The 18,534-nt window shown below is 45.2% G+C and overlaps 1 protein-coding gene across 1 annotated transcript; it reads left to right on the forward strand.

Moving 5' to 3' along the window:
* Nucleotides 1-12,264: 12,264 nt before the first annotated feature.
* fem1b (fem-1 homolog b) lies at nucleotides 12,265-18,465 on the forward strand. Its single transcript, XM_020456538.2, has 2 exons — nucleotides 12,265-13,050; nucleotides 13,222-18,465. The coding sequence occupies exons 1-2, from the start codon at nucleotides 12,803-12,805 to the stop codon at nucleotides 14,855-14,857; spliced, it is 1,884 nt and encodes a 627-aa protein (XP_020312127.1). The 5' UTR covers nucleotides 12,265-12,802; the 3' UTR covers nucleotides 14,858-18,465.
* Nucleotides 18,466-18,534: the final 69 nt, after the last annotated feature.

Consider the following 18,534-nt stretch of genomic DNA (forward strand, 5'->3'; position numbering starts at 1 on the left):
AAAAAAAACATTTCCAGTGAAGGACAGGTTTGTGGTCCATCCACACGACGAAGGGGAGAATAGAACCCTCCAGCCAGTGACGCCATTCCTCAAGAGCTAGCTTCACTGCCAGGGGTTCCCAGTTACTAATGTCATAATTTCTCTGCAGATGAGAGCTTACGGGAAAGGAATGCACATGGGTGGAGCTTCTGATCACAGGGGGGAACGTGGAGACAGAACAGCACCTACCACGGTGTCGGAGGCATCCACCTCCACGGTGAACTGGAGTTCTGGGTCTGGCTGAGTGAGGACTAGAGCGGAAGTGAATCGGCACTTGAGATCCAGGAAAGCTGCCTCTGCCTCAGGGGTCCAGTGGAACGGAGTGGAGGTGGCGGTGAGAGGTGCTGCCAGACGGCTGGGGTTGCGGATTAATAATCTATAAAAATGTGCAAACCCCAGGAAATGCTGAAGCTGCTTCAGGTTTAAGGGTGCAGGCTACTCTGACTGCCCTGACCTTGGCGGGATCCATACGTAACCATCCCTGTGCAATAATATAACCCAGGAAGCATGGAATTCACAGTTTTCAACTTTAACAAAAAGATTATTCTCCAACAGCCATTAGAAAATGTGTTGCTGGTGAGCCTCAGAGTCCTTAGAAAGAAAATCAAAATGTCATCCACACAAAAAAACTAAGCATCAAATCACATCCCTCAGTACATCATTGACTAGGTTCTGGAAAACAGCAGGGGCGTTAGTGAGACCAAAAGGCATGACCAAATATTCAGTGGTGTGTTGAACACCGGTTTCCACTCGCGGACAAGGTGGTAGGCATTCCGGAGGGCGAGTTTGGTGAACACCGTGGCACCATGGAGGGGGGCAAAAGCTGACCTGATGAGTGGCAAGGGATACGTGTTCTTCACAGTGATGTTATTCAGCCCACAGAAGTCTATGCACGACCTCAGCATCTCATCCTTTTTTCTTTACAAAGACAAATCCAGCACCTACCGAAGAGGAAGAAGGCCTGATACTGTATGTCCTACAGCCAGGGAATCCTGGATGTACACCTCCATAGCCTCCTGCTCGGGGCGAGAGAGTTTATACAACAGGCTACAGGGGAGAGGAACTCCAGGCTGGAGGTCAATTGCGCAGTTGTACGGCCGATGAGGTGGCAGCGACAGGGCGTGGTGCTTGCTGAACACAGAAGCTAGATCGTGATACTAGAGAGGAACTCATGACAGGTCCGGAGATTGTGGAAAGGACTGTGGCACAGACAAGGCAGGGGCAAGTGCAGAACAAAGATAATTTGAGTGACAAAATGAACTCCAAGTGGTTACCTTTCTGGTGGTCCAGTCAATTTGTGGATTGTGCAGCTTTATCCAAGGATGGACAAGATCCAGGGAAGAGAGGGTAGTCGATTATGTGGAGACTGATCCTTTCCTGGTGATTCCCAGAGAGACGCAGGATGACAGGGACAGTTCTCTCAGACATGGGCGAGGAGCTGTCCGTTGAGAGCATTGGCATCAAGGGGTGAATCGAGTGGAACAGTGTCCAGGCCCAACTGGATAACGACACCTCGGTCCAGGAAACTCTCGTCGGTGCCCGAGTCGATAAGCGCAGGCAGAGGAAAAGCCTGGCTCTGCCACACAAGGGTGCCGTCTAGCAAGGGGAGATGGGCTGGCGATTTGGTTACAATATACCTTTTGCTGGCCGCAGGGAACGAGTGGAGACAAAGTGACCAATCTGACCACAGTATAGGCAGCTCCTAGTGATGATTCGCCGCTGCCTCTCCTCAGGTGAGTGACGGGCCCGGCCGAGTGGCATGGGTTCAGGTTCTGGAAGAGACTTGGGAAGGGAGGCAGTCAGAGGAGAACCAAGCAAAGAAGCAGATGTCGTGATGGGGCATGCAACCCTACCTGCACTCTCCCTCCGACGCTCATGGAGACAGCTTTCGATGCAGATGGCGAGAGAGATGAGCTCCTCGAGTCCATCTAGCTCATCCCTGGACACCAACTCATCCTTGATGGTCTCAGTGAGAGATTACTGAAATGCTCCCTGAAGGGCCTCCTCATTCCAGCCGCTCTCAGTGGCGAGGGTGCGAAACTCGATTGCCATCTCAGCGACACTATGGGAGCCTTGACTGAGAGACAGGAGTCGCTTAGCGGCATCCTTACCGCAGACACGGTGGTCAAAGACTCTCCTCTCATCTCCTTTGTGAAGCTGAAGTAGGAGGAGCAGATGGGGGACTGTCTCTCCCACACCGCGTGGCCCAGGAAAGCGCTGCTCCACAGAGGCTGCCGATCAGGAAGGAAATCTTGGCCGGCTCGGTAGCGTAAGCGAAGGGCTGTTGCTCGTATACTAGTGAACATTGTACCAAAAAGGCTTTGCAAGCTCCGAGGTTGACATCGTCAACCAGACGGGACCAGAGTCAGAGCGGACAGAACTGTAGCAGAGAAGAATTCAGCGTCAGGCAAGGGAAAACAGGCACAACACGAAAACAGTATCTATGCAGGAACAAACGTCTCAAACTGCAGACTGACTGAGCAGAGGTTACGATCTGGCAGAGTGGAAGTGGCAGGGCTGAGTATTTGTAGAGGTCTTGATAATGGAACAGGTTGCAACTGGTGGGGATCTGCTCTACCTCCAGCACACCTGTCTCCACCCACACAATCACACAGGAAGAGAGCACTGGGGGAGGGGCGACAAGGTAGGGAGACAGGATGAGCAGTAGAGGGCGTGGCAGGGACAGATGTAACCCTTTGGATGTACACAGAGATATAAAAATGAATATGTCAATCTCTCCTGGCTCAAAGTGGAGTAGAGATTGACTTTATCACTACTTGTATTTGTAAGAGGTGACATGTTGAATGCACCAAGGTGTCTGTTTGAACTACTGGCACACAGCTCTGACACCCATGCATACCCCAGAAAACATGCCACCAGAGGTCGCTTCACAGTCCCCAAGTCCAGAACAGACTATTGGAGGCACACAGTACTACATAGAGCCATGACTACATGGAACTCTATTCCACATCAAGTAACTCATGCAAGCAGTAAAATAAAAATAAATAAAAAAAACGATATGAATAAACCGTATGGCGGAAACTGTGAAGCAACACAAACACAGGCACAGACACATGCATACACACATGATAACATACACACTATACACACGTACACATGGATTTTGTGTTGTAGATATGTGGTAGTGGAGTAGGGGCCTGAGGGCACACAGATGGTGTATTGTGAAATATGTTGTGAATGTGTTGTGAAATCTGTTGTGAATGTGTTGTAATGTTTTTAAAATTGTATAACTGCCTTAATTTTGCTGGACCCCATGAAGAGTAGATGCTTCCTTGGCAGCAGATAATTGGGATCCATACTTAATTAATTCATTCATTTTAAAAAGTAATTTATCAAATTCAGCAGGCTATGGTGTGAAATAGGCTTTTAGAAGTGCCATCTTAATTTGATTACTTATCGTTAATGCTGTCTTTGGCGTGCTTTGGTGTGCTTACTAATGCACAAGCATACCCACTCTTACGATACAATTATTTAATAAGTCATCCAAAAGTTTTACAGTGCGTGAAGTTTCAATTGCAGTCTGTTATCACTACATTTGTAATGTGATAGTATTTTATTTTATTTTAAACACACAAAAAACATTAATAAAATAATGTACGTCACTGCGGATCTGACTTTCCGGGATCTTCAGTTTTCTGTACTAAATATCACCTGCGCATGTGAATACGTTCAGCACGTGTATATTCTATACTATGCGTAGAGACAGGCTACTCGGGCAAATTATGCTCGTGTATTCAAGTTAGATGAAAGCTGAATCAATGTCTGCAAGATCACATAATGATAGTATTCTACATTTGATTTATTTTTATTTATTTTACCTTTATTTAACCAGGTAGGCAAGTTGAGAACAAGTTCTCATTTACAATTGCGACCTGGCCAAGATAAAGCAAAGCAGTTCGACAGATACAACGACACAGAGTTACACATGGAGTAAAACAAACATACAGTCAATAATACAGTATAAACAAGTCTATATACAATGTGAGCAAATGAGGTGAGAAGGGAGGTAAAGGCAAAAAAGGCCATGGTGGCAAAGTAAATACAATATAGCAAGTAAAACACTGGAATGGTAGTTTTGCAATGGAAGAATGTGCAAAGTAGAAATAAAAATAAATAAATAAATACAAATTAAATACAGTTGGGAAAGAGGTAGTTGTTTGGGCTAAATTATAGGTGGGCTATGTACAGGTGCAGTAATCTGTGAGCTGCTCTGACAGTTGGTGCTTAAAGCTAGTGAGGGAGATAAGCGTTTCCAGTTTCAGAGATTTTTGTAGTTCGTTCCAGTCATTAGCAGCAGAGAACTGGAAGGAGAGGCGGCCAAAGAAATAATTGGTTTTGGGGGTGACTAGAGAGATATACCTGCTGGAGCGTGTGCTACAGGTGGGAGATGCTATGGTGACCAGCGAGCTGAGATAAGGGGGGACTTTACCTAGCAGGGTCTTGTAGATGACATGGAGCCAGTGGGTTTGGCGACGAGTATGAAGCGAGGGCCTGCCAACGAGAGCGTACAGGTTGCAATGGTGGGTAGTATATGGGGCTTTGGTGATAAAACGGATTGCACTGTGATAGACTGCATCCAATTTGTTGAGTAGGGTATTGGAGGCTATTTTGTAAATGACATCGCCAAAGTCGAGGATTGGTAGGATGGTCAGTTTTACAAGGGTATGTTTGGCAGCATGAGTGAAGGATGCTTTGTTGCGAAATAGGAAGCCAATTCTAGATTTAACTTTGGATTGGAGATGTTTGATATGGGTCTGGAAGGAGAGTTTACAGTCTAACCAGACACCTAAGTATTTGTAGTTGTCCACGTATTCTAAGTCAGAGCCGTCCAGAGTAGTGATGTTGGACAGGCGGGTAGGTGCAGGTAGCGATCGGTTGAAGAACATGCATTTAGTTTTACTTGTATTTAAGAGCAATTGGAGGCCACGGAAGGAGAGTTGTATGGCATTGAAGCTTGCCTGGAGGGTTGTTAACACAGTGTCCAAAGAAGGGCCGGAAGTATACAGAATGGTGTCGTCTGCGTAGAGGTGGATCAGGGACTCACCAGCAGCAAGAGCGACCTCATTGATGTATACAGAGAAGAGAGTCGGTCCAAGAATTGAACCCTGTGGCACCCCCATAGAGACTGCCAGAGGTCCGGACAGCAGACCCTCTGATTTGACACACTGAACTCTATCAGAGAAGTAGTTGGTGAACCAGGCGAGGCAATCATTTGAGAAACCAAGGCTGTCGAGTCTGCCGATGAGGATGTGGTGATTGACAGAGTCGAAAGCCTTGGCCAGATCAATGAATACGGCTGCACAGTAATGTTTCTTATCGATGGCGGTTAAGATATCGTTTAGGACCTTGAGCGTGGCTGAGGTGCACCCATGACCAGCTCTGAAACCAGATTGCATAGCAGAGAAGGTATGGTGAGATTCGAAATGGTCGGTAATCTGTTTGTTGACTTGGCTTTCGAAGACCTTAGAAAGGCACGGGAGAATAGATATAGGTCTGTAGCAGTTTGGGTCAAGAGTGTCGCCCGCTTTGAAGAGGGGGATGACCGCAGCTGCTTTCCAATCTTTGGGAATCTCAGACGACACAAAAGAGAGGTTGAACAGGCTAGTAATAGGGGTGGCAACAATTTCGGCAGATAATTTTAGAAAGAAAGGGTCCAGATTGTCTAGCCCGGCTGATTTGTAGGGGTCCAGATTTTGCAGCTCTTTCAGAACATCAGCTGAATGGATTTGGGAGAAGGAGAAATGGGGAAGGCTTGGGCGAGTTGCTGTTGGGGGTGCAGTGCTGTTGTCCGGGGTAGGAGTAGCCAGGTGGAAAGCATGGCCAGCCGTAGAAAAATGCTTATTGAAATTCTCAATTATGGTGGATTTATCAGTGGTGACAGTGTTTCCTATCTTCAGTGCAGTGGGCAGCTGGGAGGAGGTGTTCTTATTCTCCATGGACTTTACAGTGTCCCAGAACTTTTTTGAGTTAGTGTTGCAGGAAGCAAATTTCTGCTTGAAAAAGCTAGCCTTGGCTTTTCTAACTGCCTGTGTATAATGGTTTCTAGCTTCCCTGAACAGCTGCATATCACGGGGGCTGTTCGATGCTAATGCAGAACGCCATAGGATGTTTTTGTGTTGGTTAAGGGCAGTCAGGTCTGGGGAGAACCAAGGGCTATATCTGTTCCTGGTTCTAAATTTCTTGAATGGGGCATGTTTATTTAAGATGGTTAGGAAGGCATTTAAAAAAAATATCCAGGCATCCTCTACTGACGGGATGAGATCAATATCCTTCCAGGATACCCCGGCCAGGTCGATTAGAAAGGCCTGCTCGCAGAAGTGTTTCAGGGAGTGTTTTACAGTGATGAGTGGAGGTCGTTTGACCGCTGACCCATTACGGATGCAGGCAATGAGGCAGTGATCCCTGAGATCTTGGTTGAAGACAGCCGAGGTGTATTTAGAGGGGAAGTTGGGGGGAAGTTGGTTAGGATGATATCTATGAGGGTGCCCGTGTTCAAGGCTTTGGGGAGGTACCTGGTAGGTTCATTGATAATTTGTGTGAGATTGAGGGCATCAAGTTTAGATTGTAGGATGGCTGGGGTGTTAAGCATGTTCCAGTTTAGGTCGCCTAGCAGCACGAACTCTGAAGATAGATGGGGGGCAATCAGTTCACATATGGTGTCCAGAGCACAGATGGGGGCAGAGGGTGGTCTATAGCAGGCGGCAACGGTGAGAGACTTGTTTTTAGAGAGGTGGATTTTTAAAAGTAGAAGTTCAAACTGTTTGGGTACAGACCTGGATAGTAGGACAGAACTCTGCAGGCTATCTTTGCAGTAGATTGCAACACCGCCCACTTTGGCAGTTCTATCTTGTCTGAAAATGTTGTAGTTTGGAATTAAAATTTCTGAATTTTTGGTGGTCTTCCTAAGCCAGGATTCAGACACAGCTAGAACATCCGGGTTGGCAGAGTGTGCTAAAGCAGTGAATAGAACAAACTTAGGGAGGAGGCTTCTAATGTTAACATGCATGAAACCAAGGCTATTACGGTTACAGAAGTCGTCAAAAGAGAGCGCCTGGGGAATAGGAGTGGAGCTAGGCACTGCAGGGCCTGGATTCACCTCTACATCGCCAGAGGAACATAGGAGGAGTAGAATAAGGGTACGGCTAAAAGCTATGAGAATTGGTTGTCTAGAACGTCTGGAACATAGAGTAAAAGGAGGTTTCTGGGGGCGATAAAATAGCATCAAGGTATAATGTACAGACAAATGTATGGTAGGATGTGAATACAGTGGAGGTAAACCTAGGTATTGAGTGATGAAGAGAGAGATATTGTCTCTAGAAACATCATTGAAACCAGGAGATGTCATTGCATGTGTAGGTGGTGGAACTAATAGGTTGGATAAGGTATAGTGAGCAGGACTAGAGGCTCTACAGTGAAATAAGCCAATAAACACTAACCAGAACAGCAATGGACAAGACATATTGACATTAAGGAGAGGCATGCTTAGTCGAGTGATCAAAAGGGTCCAGTGAGTGGAGAGGTTGGTTGGTGATTTAGACAGCTAGCCAGGCCATCGTTAGCCACCTCTTGCGTTCCGTCAGTAGATTAGTGGGGTTCCGTGTGGTAGAGGGGATTAATCCAAATCACACAACAACAACAGAAATAAAAACAATAGATATAGTTATAGAGGCCCAAGAAAAAAACAATAATAATAAAAATAAATAAATTGTCAGATTGTCTATTCAGATAGCAGCCGGTAAGACAGCTAACGGTTAGCAGGCCGCAGATGGGTGTTCAGGTAACGTCGCGACGGAGGAGCCAGCCGGATCTCCTTCGGGTAGATAACGTCGGCAGTCCAGTTGTGAAGGCCCGGTGGGGCTCCGCGTAGGCAGTAAAACGGGTCCGGATAGGTGACTGCAGCCCAGGAGTGATTGATGGAACTCAGGAGTGATTGACGGAGCTGGCTAGCTCCGGAATAATTGATGTTTGCTCCGGAATCGACGAAGGCCGATAGTCACACGGATAGCAGCTAGCTAGCTGTGAGATCCGGGTATGAATGTCCAGAGAGCAGTCGAAATCCAGGGACATGGAGAGAAAAATTGGTCCGGTATGTTCCGTTCCAAGCCGCGCTGCGCCGTACAGAGCTGGCGATAGATTTTCGAGCTAAAGGATAGCTGATGACCACAAACCGTGGTTAGCTGAATACTAACGATTTGCCAGTAAAGGAGCTAACTAGCTTCTGAACTAGCTTCTGATTAGCTTCTGGATTAGCTTCTGGCTAGCTTCTGGCTAGTTTCAGGCTAGCTTCGTGGAGGATTACAGATTCGAGGTAAATAATACTTTTTTATAAATATAAATTGGTGAGGCGGGTTGCAGGAGAGTGTTTTGAAGATGAGTTGATGGAAAATAAAAATAAAATGTATGTGAAAAAAGTTGTAAATATATATATATACAGGACACGACAAGACGAGGACAAAAGACGTCTGAACTGCTATGCCACCTTGGAGAGAGTCATAACAGTACCGAATATAATAGCATTGTATAACGTTACTGTAAGACAAAAAAACTACCGCATTCAATCGTGAATAATAATTCTTGAAGTTTTACCGGTGAAAAGTCGGTGCAACATCTGCATGTCAACCATTTGGTCTCAATCAGTTAGAAGGGGTTTCCGCTAGCTTCTATATCCACAAAGTCCGATTCCACAGCCACAAAGTCCGATTCCACAGTCACAAAGTCCGATTCCACAGCCACAAAGTCCGATTCCATAGCCACAAAGTCCGATTCCAAAGCCACAAAGTCCGATTCCACAGCCACAAAGTCCGATTCCACAGCCACAAAGTCCGATTCCACAGCCACAAAGTCCGATTCCCCAGTCACAAAGTCAGATTCCACAGTCACAAAGTCAGATTCCCCAGTCACAAAGTCAGATTCCACAGTCACAAAGTCAGATTCCACAGTCACAAAGTCAAGATTGGCTACACAATTTCATTGTAGGTCAGGAATAAGGTTAGCAGTGTGTTTAAGGTTAGTAAAACGGTTAGGATTAGGTTTTAAATCCAATTTGAAGAAGATACCTTTTAGAAATTGGTGGTGTTTATGACTTTCTGGGTATAGAAGCTGGTGACGACCGTTTCATGGGGATATGCATTTAGATCTTCTTGAGTTGTACAGTGTTGTTTCGAAGTAGCCTACAGCGTTGTTTTGAAGTAGCCTACAGCGTTGTTTCGAATGATGTACAATGAACTCTTTCTTTAAGAAGATTGTGTTCAACTATAGCATAGCCTCTGTGTATTTTACCTGGTGACGTGCGCTGTTGAATTTTGGCCACGTGAGAGAAAAATCTGTTGGTGTTTTTGTCTTACAGTAACATTATACCATGCTATTACATTTGGTTCTGTTGAACACTGTGATCATTATGTTGATTAAATATTTTTCCTTTATTTAAATAGGCAAGGCAGTTTAGAAGAAATTATTATTTACAATGACAGCCTTGTTCTGAGGCAGAACAACAGATTTTTATCTTGTCAGCTCGGGGATTTGATCTAGCAACCTTGCGGTTACTGGTCCAACGCTCCAACCACTAGGCTACCTGCCAACCCTAAATTTTAAAACATATGAATTGTTGTATCATTATTAGTGTTTGGACAAAACATTTTCATATTAACAATAAATACAGGTTATAGACACTTATTTATTTATATTCTAATAATGTGGGGGACTTTTTTAATTTTTAATTTATTTTTTAATTCCATGACCCAGATCCTACTGAGTACTCCCTACCCCACATCGGCACAAATAATTGTTTTTCCTGTACAGTGCTCTAATTGTACAATATAATGTCCAGGGAACTCATTTATAAATGTTGCATATGCACAAAATATGCCCCAAAACATACGTACACAAGTTGCCATTTATAAATGAGAATGTGCTCATCCTCCTGCAAACTTTAGACAATGCATATGTACAGTTTCTAGTTGTTGAAGTATTGCATTGCAAGAAGGCAAAAGTAGTAGCCTTGTGCAAATGGTGAATATACAGTAAGTCACGATTATTCATAGCAAAGAAAACACGTAGCCTAACTAAATAACAACAATATGCAAACATTTTCCATTAGTGATGACTGACATTTTTTCTTCTTCTTATCTTTGCATTCTAAAATAAAATATTGCTAATCTTTTCAAACTGTGATGGTTTCATAGGCTACTCATGTTGCGGAATAGCCTATAGGCCTACAACAAGTGTGTATAGGGTACCATTTGTCCCATCTCTCAGTATTTTGTTCTATCCAATCCGATCCAAAGCGCAGATTAATGGTAGAACAGACAGTTCACCTTTTCCATTGACGTTTGTAGACTACACCTAATACTGTAATGTCCAATTTCTCGGGAAGACAATATTTCATTTCTAACTTAATACATATATCACAACCACTACTGCATCACACCATGTTCTGTTTCACCTTTCTTTGTGCTTGTCTTCAGCCCCCTCCAGATGTCGCCCATCTTCCCCATTTTAATTTTATTTAATGTTTATTTAACTAGGCAAGTCAGTTAAGAACAAATTCTTATTTACAGTGACGGCCTACTCCGGCCAAACCCAGACAACGTTGGGCCAATTGTGCGCCGCATTATGGAACTCCCAATCACGGCCTGATGTGACACAGCCTGGATTCAAACTAGGTACTATACTGACACCTCTTGCACTGAGATGCAGTGAGATGCCGTGCCTTAGACCGCTGCACCACTCGGTAGCACATTATCCCCTGTGCATTTATACCTGTGTTCTCTGTTTGTCTTTTGCTAATTCGTCTTGTCTCGTCAAGTCTACTAGCATGTTTTTGTACTCCTGTTTTCTTGAGCCACTGTTTTCTAGTTATGCCTGTTTTGATCATTCTGCCTGCCCTGACCATGAGCCTGCCTACTTTTTTGTACAATTTGCCACTGTCCTGGATTACTGACCTCTGCCTCCCCTTAGCCTGCCTGCCACTCGGTACCTTACGGACTCTGCCCTGGACTACCGACCTATGCCTGCCCTTGACCTGTCGTTTGCCTGTCCCCTGTTTTATAATAAACATCTGTTATTCGAACTGTCTGCATCTGAGTCGTGATTAACAGAATAAATTCTTCACCTTTTCTAGCCATGTTGAGACAGTTTAGTTCATATTCCTGAAGTAGCCATACAAAACAAATTCCCATGTGCATCTCATTTAATTGGGCCTATTAGATAGATTATTATAATTTAAAGTTCTTGCTCTATGTATCTGACAGGAAGCACAGTTTTCTAACATACAGTAGAATTGAACAGGTGAACAGACTGTTGCGCCTATTGAATTGTGTAGGCTACCACTCTAAGTTGGCCTACTTGTAGCTTTCTTCTTTTTATTAGTAGACAATGTTTCAGATTTCAGCATATTTAGGTTTGGGGAAAAGTGAATGCAAGACTATTGCATTCAAAATATCCACAACAATTAGCAATTGTTTTTCTATTTCAGAAATGGACAGATAAAGCAAATGTCACTGCAAAAGAAAACATTCTGAGAACACCTCCAAAGACATTTGATCGAGTTCACAATGCATTGTTATGTCCTTTAGATGCTGTCTTGCCTAATTCCAGTACTTCCAAAGTATACAGCAAATAAGGGTGTTATAGTCACCATAAAAGGTGAATGATGGGCGTTTTTCAGGTGGAGTTATATAATGTTTGAACACACACATATAGTTTTACGGAAGATCTGATTTATAATTCATAAGGGGAAACATGCGTATGCCATGTGCCAAGTTTATAAATCTCAACATTTTGGTGGGTGCGCAGTCTTTTCAGAAATCGTGTACACATCTATTTAGTGTTACATTTACCCAACGGTTATAAATGAGGCCCCAGGCACCCCATTTTAAGCGGTTTTGCCACAGTAAAAGGCCAGCAACACTCCATATTATTCAGAGCCCCAGTAAATGACACCATATAGGCTATATATTCTACAGACCCTACTGAGTTCTCCCCACCCCACCTTTGCATCGGCCTTAAACTATACTTGTCCTTATAAGCCAATATATTGTGTGATTTGCATTAGGAATGTATTTGACATTGTAACATGTTTTAAAAAACGAATGAAATGCAAATGTCACTTAAATATGAACAAATATGAATCACTGTTAATGTTTAGACAATTATTTGTCATTCATTTCGTGGGGACTTTTATTTAGAAGATTTCCGAAATTCCGTGACCCGGAAGTACTTTTTTTTTTAGTGTTGCTGACGAGACGTTGATAGCCTTGCTCTGTTCTCAAAACATTTACATTTGTTGGCTAATATAGCCGACTGCATTCTTCTTTGACCTTGTCTGCTTTAACGTGTTTAAAGGGGAGTACTGTAATTCAAGAGAAGCGAGATTTAACAGCACGAAGTTCTGATACTTGCACGGTTTTGAATGTGAGCTTGCTAGCTAGCTATCTTCAGATGATGCATTAGCTAGCTAGCTCGGTGCCACCGAAATTGGGGACAACAAAGTTGATAATCGAATCCAGAAGTTAGCCCAAACAAACAATACGAATTAGTTTGGATGCAGCTTGTTTTGTGCTTTGAAATAATGGGTTTCAGTCAAACGAATTACTGTATCAACCAAGCTCAATTGAGTTTTTCATGTGAGCACTGAATAACCTTGTTTCGGTATTTTAATGGGAGGCGGGCTGCGTTGGAGTAGTACATCTAGTGGGCGACACTTGCGAAGAAGGCGAAGGTGCCGGCGACGTGCTGGGCTTGGATGGACTCGCTTGCCGGGTACGTATACAAAGCGGCTGCTGAGGGCCGAGTCCTGACGTTGGCCGCCCTGCTGCTCAACCACTCCGAGGCTGAGACACGATATTTACTGAGTTACGTGACCCACCTCGCTGGCCAACGGTCAACTCCTCTCATCATTGCATCTCGAAACGGACACGACAAAGTTGTGAGGCTGCTGCTGGATCACTACAAGGTGGATACTGAACAGACTGGCACAGTCAGATTTGACGGGTTAGTATTCATTAATTGAATCATTGGTCAGTCAATTGTGTGTGATTGCACTATTTCTGCTGGCAATATTAGGAAAATTAAGCACCGTAATGGTCTTTTATGTCAAATGCATTATTTGCTGGAATTATTTTCTGGGTAATTCATTTGACCCATCTCTTCTCCCTCCTTCAGGTATGTCATTGATGGGGCCACCGCCTTGTGGTGTTCGGCTGGCGCAGGACACTTTGAGGTGGTCCGCCAGTTGGTGTGCCACCAGGCGAATGTCAACCACACCACTGTCACCAACTCCACCCCCCTGAGAGCGGCCTGCTTTGATGGGCGCCTGGACATTGTGAAATACCTGGTGGAACACCAGGCCAACATCAGCATTGCCAACAAGTATGACAACACCTGCCTGATGATCGCCGCCTACAAGGGCCACACGGACGTGGTGGGCTTTCTGCTGGAGCATGGCGCTGACCCCAATGCCAAGGCCCACTGCGGGGCCACCGCCCTGCACTTTGCTGCTGAGGCAGGCCACCTGGACATTGTGAAGGAGCTGGTGCGCTGCCAGGCAGCCATGGTGGTGAACGGCCATGGCATGACGCCACTCAAAGTGGCGGCGGAGAGCTGCAAGGCGGATGTGGTGGAGTTGCTGCTGTTGCATGCTGAGTGTGACCCACACAGCCGCATCGAGGCTCTGGAGCTCCTGGGTGCCTCGTTCGCCAACGACCGGGAGAACTATGACATCCTCAAGACCTACCACTACCTCTACCTGGCCATGCTGGAGCGCCACCGCGATCTCGGCGCGCTCATCGCCAAGGAGCTGCTGCCACCCATCGAGGCCTACGGCGGTAGGGGCGAGTGCCGCACCCCGCAGGAGCTAGAGGCCATCCGGGCGGACCGCAATGCGCTGCACATGGAGGGCCTGATGGTGCGCGAGCGCATCCTGGGCTCGGACAACATCGACGTGTCACACCCCATCATCTACCGGGGTGCCGTGTATGCCGACAACATGGAGTTCGACCAGTGCATCAAGCTGTGGCTGCACGCGCTGCTCCTGCGCCAGAAGGGCAACCGCAACACTCACAAGGACCTGCTGCGCTTCGCCCAGGTCTTTTCCCAGATGGTGCACCTGAAGGAGCCGGTGGGGGCGGAGCCAGTGAAACAGGTGCTGCACTGCAGCGTGCTGGAGATCCAGAGGAGCATGGCCAGGGTGGAAGCAGCGCCTGAGGCCGAGCTTCACACGGCCATGGACAACTACGAGTCCAACGTGTTCACCTTCCTTTACCTGGTGTGCATCAGCACCAAGACAGTGTGTGGTGAGGAGGAGCGCGCCCGCATCAACAAGCAGATCTACAACCTGATCCAGCTGGACCCGCGCTCGCGGGAGGGCTCGTCCCTCTTGCACCTGGCCATCAGCTCCAGCACTCCAGTGGACGACTTCCACACCAACGATGTGTGCACCTTTCCCAACGCGCAGGTAACCAAGCTGCTGCTAGACTGCGGCGCGCAGGTGAACGCGGTGGACCACGAGGGCAACAGTCCGCTGCACATCATTGTGCAGTACAACCGGCCCATCAGCGACTTCCTGACGCTGCACGCCATCATCATCAGTCTGGTGGAAGCGGGCGCCCACACTGACATGACCAACAAGCAAAAGAAGACGCCACTGGACAAGAGCACCACGGGAGTGTCGGAGATCCTGCTCAAGACCCAGATGAAGATGAGCCTCAAGTGCCTGGCGTCGCGGGCCGTTCGCCAGCACCAAATCACATACCGCAACCAGATCCCTAAGACTCTGGAGGAGTTTGTGGAGTTCCACTGATCCACCTGGCCATGGAGACCTTTTAAACAATTAGAATCTCTTGTTCTTTTTTTTGATTTGTTATAATTTTTTAACAAATCAGAACGGTGCTGGCTGAGGATGATTATGAACAGTTTGACACATTGTGGTTTTTAACAATGGTTCCCTTTTTCTCTATTATAAGTATGAATTGCGAGTACCAGCAGGAGCGCCCATGTTCTCGTTCTCCAGATCTCTTACTGAAGTGTGTTACTGTCTGTGGTTGTCATTCTGACTACTGGGTGTCACCAGCAGAATGAGGAAATTGACAGCCTGCTTTGTGCTTTCACTTTCCCAGAGTGTTCCAAAGAGAATACTTGGCACAGCCAAGCATCCACACAATGGTGACAACAGCAGGACCATTTCACAGCTTGTACTGCATGGATCCAATTGTCCCAGACATCCAGCTGGGTTCGCAACCATAAAGTAACATTACACTCTTGAATCTTTTTGCCTTATCATGGTTGCCTGTTGCAGAGATGTTGTGTGCCATGTTGCAATGATTATGGGGGTCAGTGGTTTGTTGGTGTGTGTTTGAGGGAGCGAATGTGTGTCAGTCAGAGAAAGGCTGGGAGGTGAGACGGTAGTAGTTAGTCTTGGCGATAGAGAATAAGCAAGAAATGCACGGCTTTGCCAAGCAGCCAGTCAAACTTGTGTGTTAGACAGTGACGCAGAGATCTTGTGGGACTTTCTTTTATTTCAGTCACCCATTGCTCTTTAAAGTTGTCACGGTTCCACTGATGTCTACATTTTGACATTGGTTTGCCTTGTGATTCTCATTTCTAGTTGGATTGTCTGCCTATGTTTGGTTCCAAACTCATGACTGGTGATTGAGTATTGCATTATAATAACAGGTCGTTTCAGATTTCTCTAGAAGAACAGCGAGCCAACCCACACAGTAGAGAGAGAGAGAGAACTGCTGGACAGCACTTTATACTTATAATAGGAGTATTTTATTTTTCTTTCATAACTGATATTTAAAAAAACAAAAAATCAAAAGAAGTTTTATTTAAGAGGGTATGTTTGAAGATATATTTTTATGGAAAAAACATCTGTGGAAGTAGATGTAAAAGGAGCTTTCTTTTACACAAACACTGACTGGTAAAGATGTGCCTGTGATTCTATTTAGATTTTCTCTATCGGAGTAATTCGGCGTAGATGTCCCCTTTCAACCAAGTCACCAACGCATGTGGGTTGTTGGCCATCCTGATGAGCTTTGCTACAGTGTGAGGGAACGAGCTTGGCGGCTGTCTGTGGAGACTCCATGGCTTTGGCTGAGTATGACCACATACGGGCCTTTTTAAATGGATGCTGCTCGTATTGATGTTTGAGCATGTCTTCCATTCTACGTCTCTTGGATTTGTGTGTGGGTGCGCATGCTGAGATCGAGGGAAGGACTGTGGAATGTTCCTGGCGGGGTTGAATGTAGGCCTATAGTCTTTTCCCTCATGCTTGCAACATGTCGTTTGTCCATAATAACCAACGATTTGTACAGTCTGTCCCTGTTCTGTTTCCCAATCAGATTGTCAGAGATTAAAGCTGAGAATGAAAGGTGATTTCTGCCGATTTTTCTTTGATTTTCATCGAAGTGATACTGTGACCATAGCGTGCCGTTAAGTGTGCTTTCTACTTTAAAAGGGAGTGCGTGTTAAGAGTATCCGATTTGGCTTTTACGGTGTGACACTGTTTAAAAAAAAATCTGGAGTAGAGAATGTATGTACATTACCAGTCAAAAGTTTTAGAACACCTACTCATTCAAGGGTTTTTCTTTATTTTTGTCATTTTTCTACATTGTAGAATAATAGTGAAAACACAAACTATGAAATAACACATGGAATCATGTAGTAACCAAAAAAAGGTATTGTTATTTTATTTAACCTTTAACTAGGCAAGTCAGTTAATAATGACGGGCAAACCCTAACCTGGACGACACTGGGCCAATTGTGTGCCGCCCTATGGGACTCCCAATCACGGCCTGTTGTGATATAGCCTGAAATTGAACCCGGGTCTGTGGTGACGCCTCGCACACTGAGATGCACTGCTGCGCCACTCTGGAGCCCTAAACAAATCAAAATATATTTCATATTTGAGATTTTTCAAAGTATCCACCCTTGGACTTGATGACAGCTTTGCACACTCTTGGCATTCTCTCAACCAGCTTCACCGAGAATGCTTTTCCAACAGTCTTGGAGTTCCCACATATGCTGAGCACTTGTTGGCTGCTTTTCCTTCACTCTGCGGTCCAACTCATCCCAAACCATCTCAGTTGGGTTGAGCTCGGGTGATTGTGGAGGCCTGGTCATCTGATGCAGCGCTCTTTCACTCTCCTTGGCCAAATAGCCCTTACACAGCCTGGAGGTGTGTTGGGTCATTGCCCTGCTAAAAAAACAACTGATAGTTCCACTAAGCTCAAATCAGATGGGATAGTGTATCGCTGCAGAATGCTGTGGTAGCAATGCTGGTTAAGTGTGCCTTGAATTCTAAATAAATCACTGACAATGTCACCAGCAAAGCACCCCCAAACCATCACCACCACCACCTCCATGCTTCACGGTGGGAACCACACATGCAGAGATCATCTGTTCGCCTACTCTGCATCTCACAAAGACACAGAGGTTGGAACCAAAAATCTCAACATTGGACTCGTCAGACCAAAGGACAGATTTCCACCTGTCTAATGTCCATTGCTCGTGTTTCTTGGCCCAAACAATCTCTTCTTCTTATTGATGTCCTTTATTAGTGGTTTCTTTGCAGCAATTCGACCATGAAGGCCTGATTCACACAGTCTCCTTTGAACAGTTGATGTTGTTGTGTCCGTTACTTGAACTATTTCTGAGAAGGGTAACTAATGAACTTATCCTCTGCAGCAGAGGTAACTCTGGGTCTTCCTTTCCTGTGGTGGTCCTCATGAGAGCCAGTTTCATCATAGCGCTTGATGGTTTTTTGCGACTACACTTGAAACTTTCAAAGTTCTTGAAATTTTCCAGATTGATTGACCTTCATGTCTTGAAGTGGTGATGGACTGTCGTTTATCTGAATACTTGAGCTGTTCTGGTCTTTTACCAAATAGGGCTATCTTCTGAATACCCCCCACCCACCCACCCACACACACACCACCTTGTCACAACACGACTGATTGGCTCAAATGCATTCAGAAGGAAAGAAATGTACTTTGAACAAGGCACACCTATTAATTGAAATGCATTCCAGGTGTCTACCTCATGGAGCTGGTTGAGAGAATGTGTGAAAAGCTGTTTTTTGTATTTGTATAGCACTACATGGTTCAATGTGTTATTTCATAGTTTTGTTGTCTTCACTATTATTCTACAATGTAGAAAATAGTACAAATTAAGAAAACCAATGAATGAGTAGGGGTCTGTCCAAACTTTTGACTGGTACTGTATATCAGGTATTTCTATTTTAATATTTTGTATTTGGGGTAATGAATGCAAATGAACCCAAAGACAGTTTAACCCAGTTTTTTCTTCAGCAGTTTACATGTTTTTTGGAAAGACTAATGCTTTGAAGACATGAAAGATACTGCATATGTACAAAGTTGGTGTCATATTAAAGCTCAGTGTTTCCCATTAGCTCATTGGTTTTGTCATTTCCCCTTTCAAGCTAATGCAATTTATTTCATGTATTTAATCAAAGACAGC

The sequence above is a fragment of the Oncorhynchus kisutch genome, linkage group LG22 (genome assembly GCF_002021735.2).
Source record: "Oncorhynchus kisutch isolate 150728-3 linkage group LG22, Okis_V2, whole genome shotgun sequence".
NCBI classification, from domain to species: domain Eukaryota; kingdom Metazoa; phylum Chordata; class Actinopteri; order Salmoniformes; family Salmonidae; genus Oncorhynchus; species Oncorhynchus kisutch.

Coding starts and splice junctions, on each gene's coding strand:
- fem1b (XM_020456538.2), top strand. CDS start 12,803: ATGGACTCGCTTGCCGGGTACGTATACAAAGCGGCTGCTGAGGGCCGA. Junction 13,051..13,221: donor GGCACAGTCAGATTTGACGG/GTTAGTATTCAT, acceptor TCCCTCCTTCAG/GTATGTCATTGATGGGGCCA.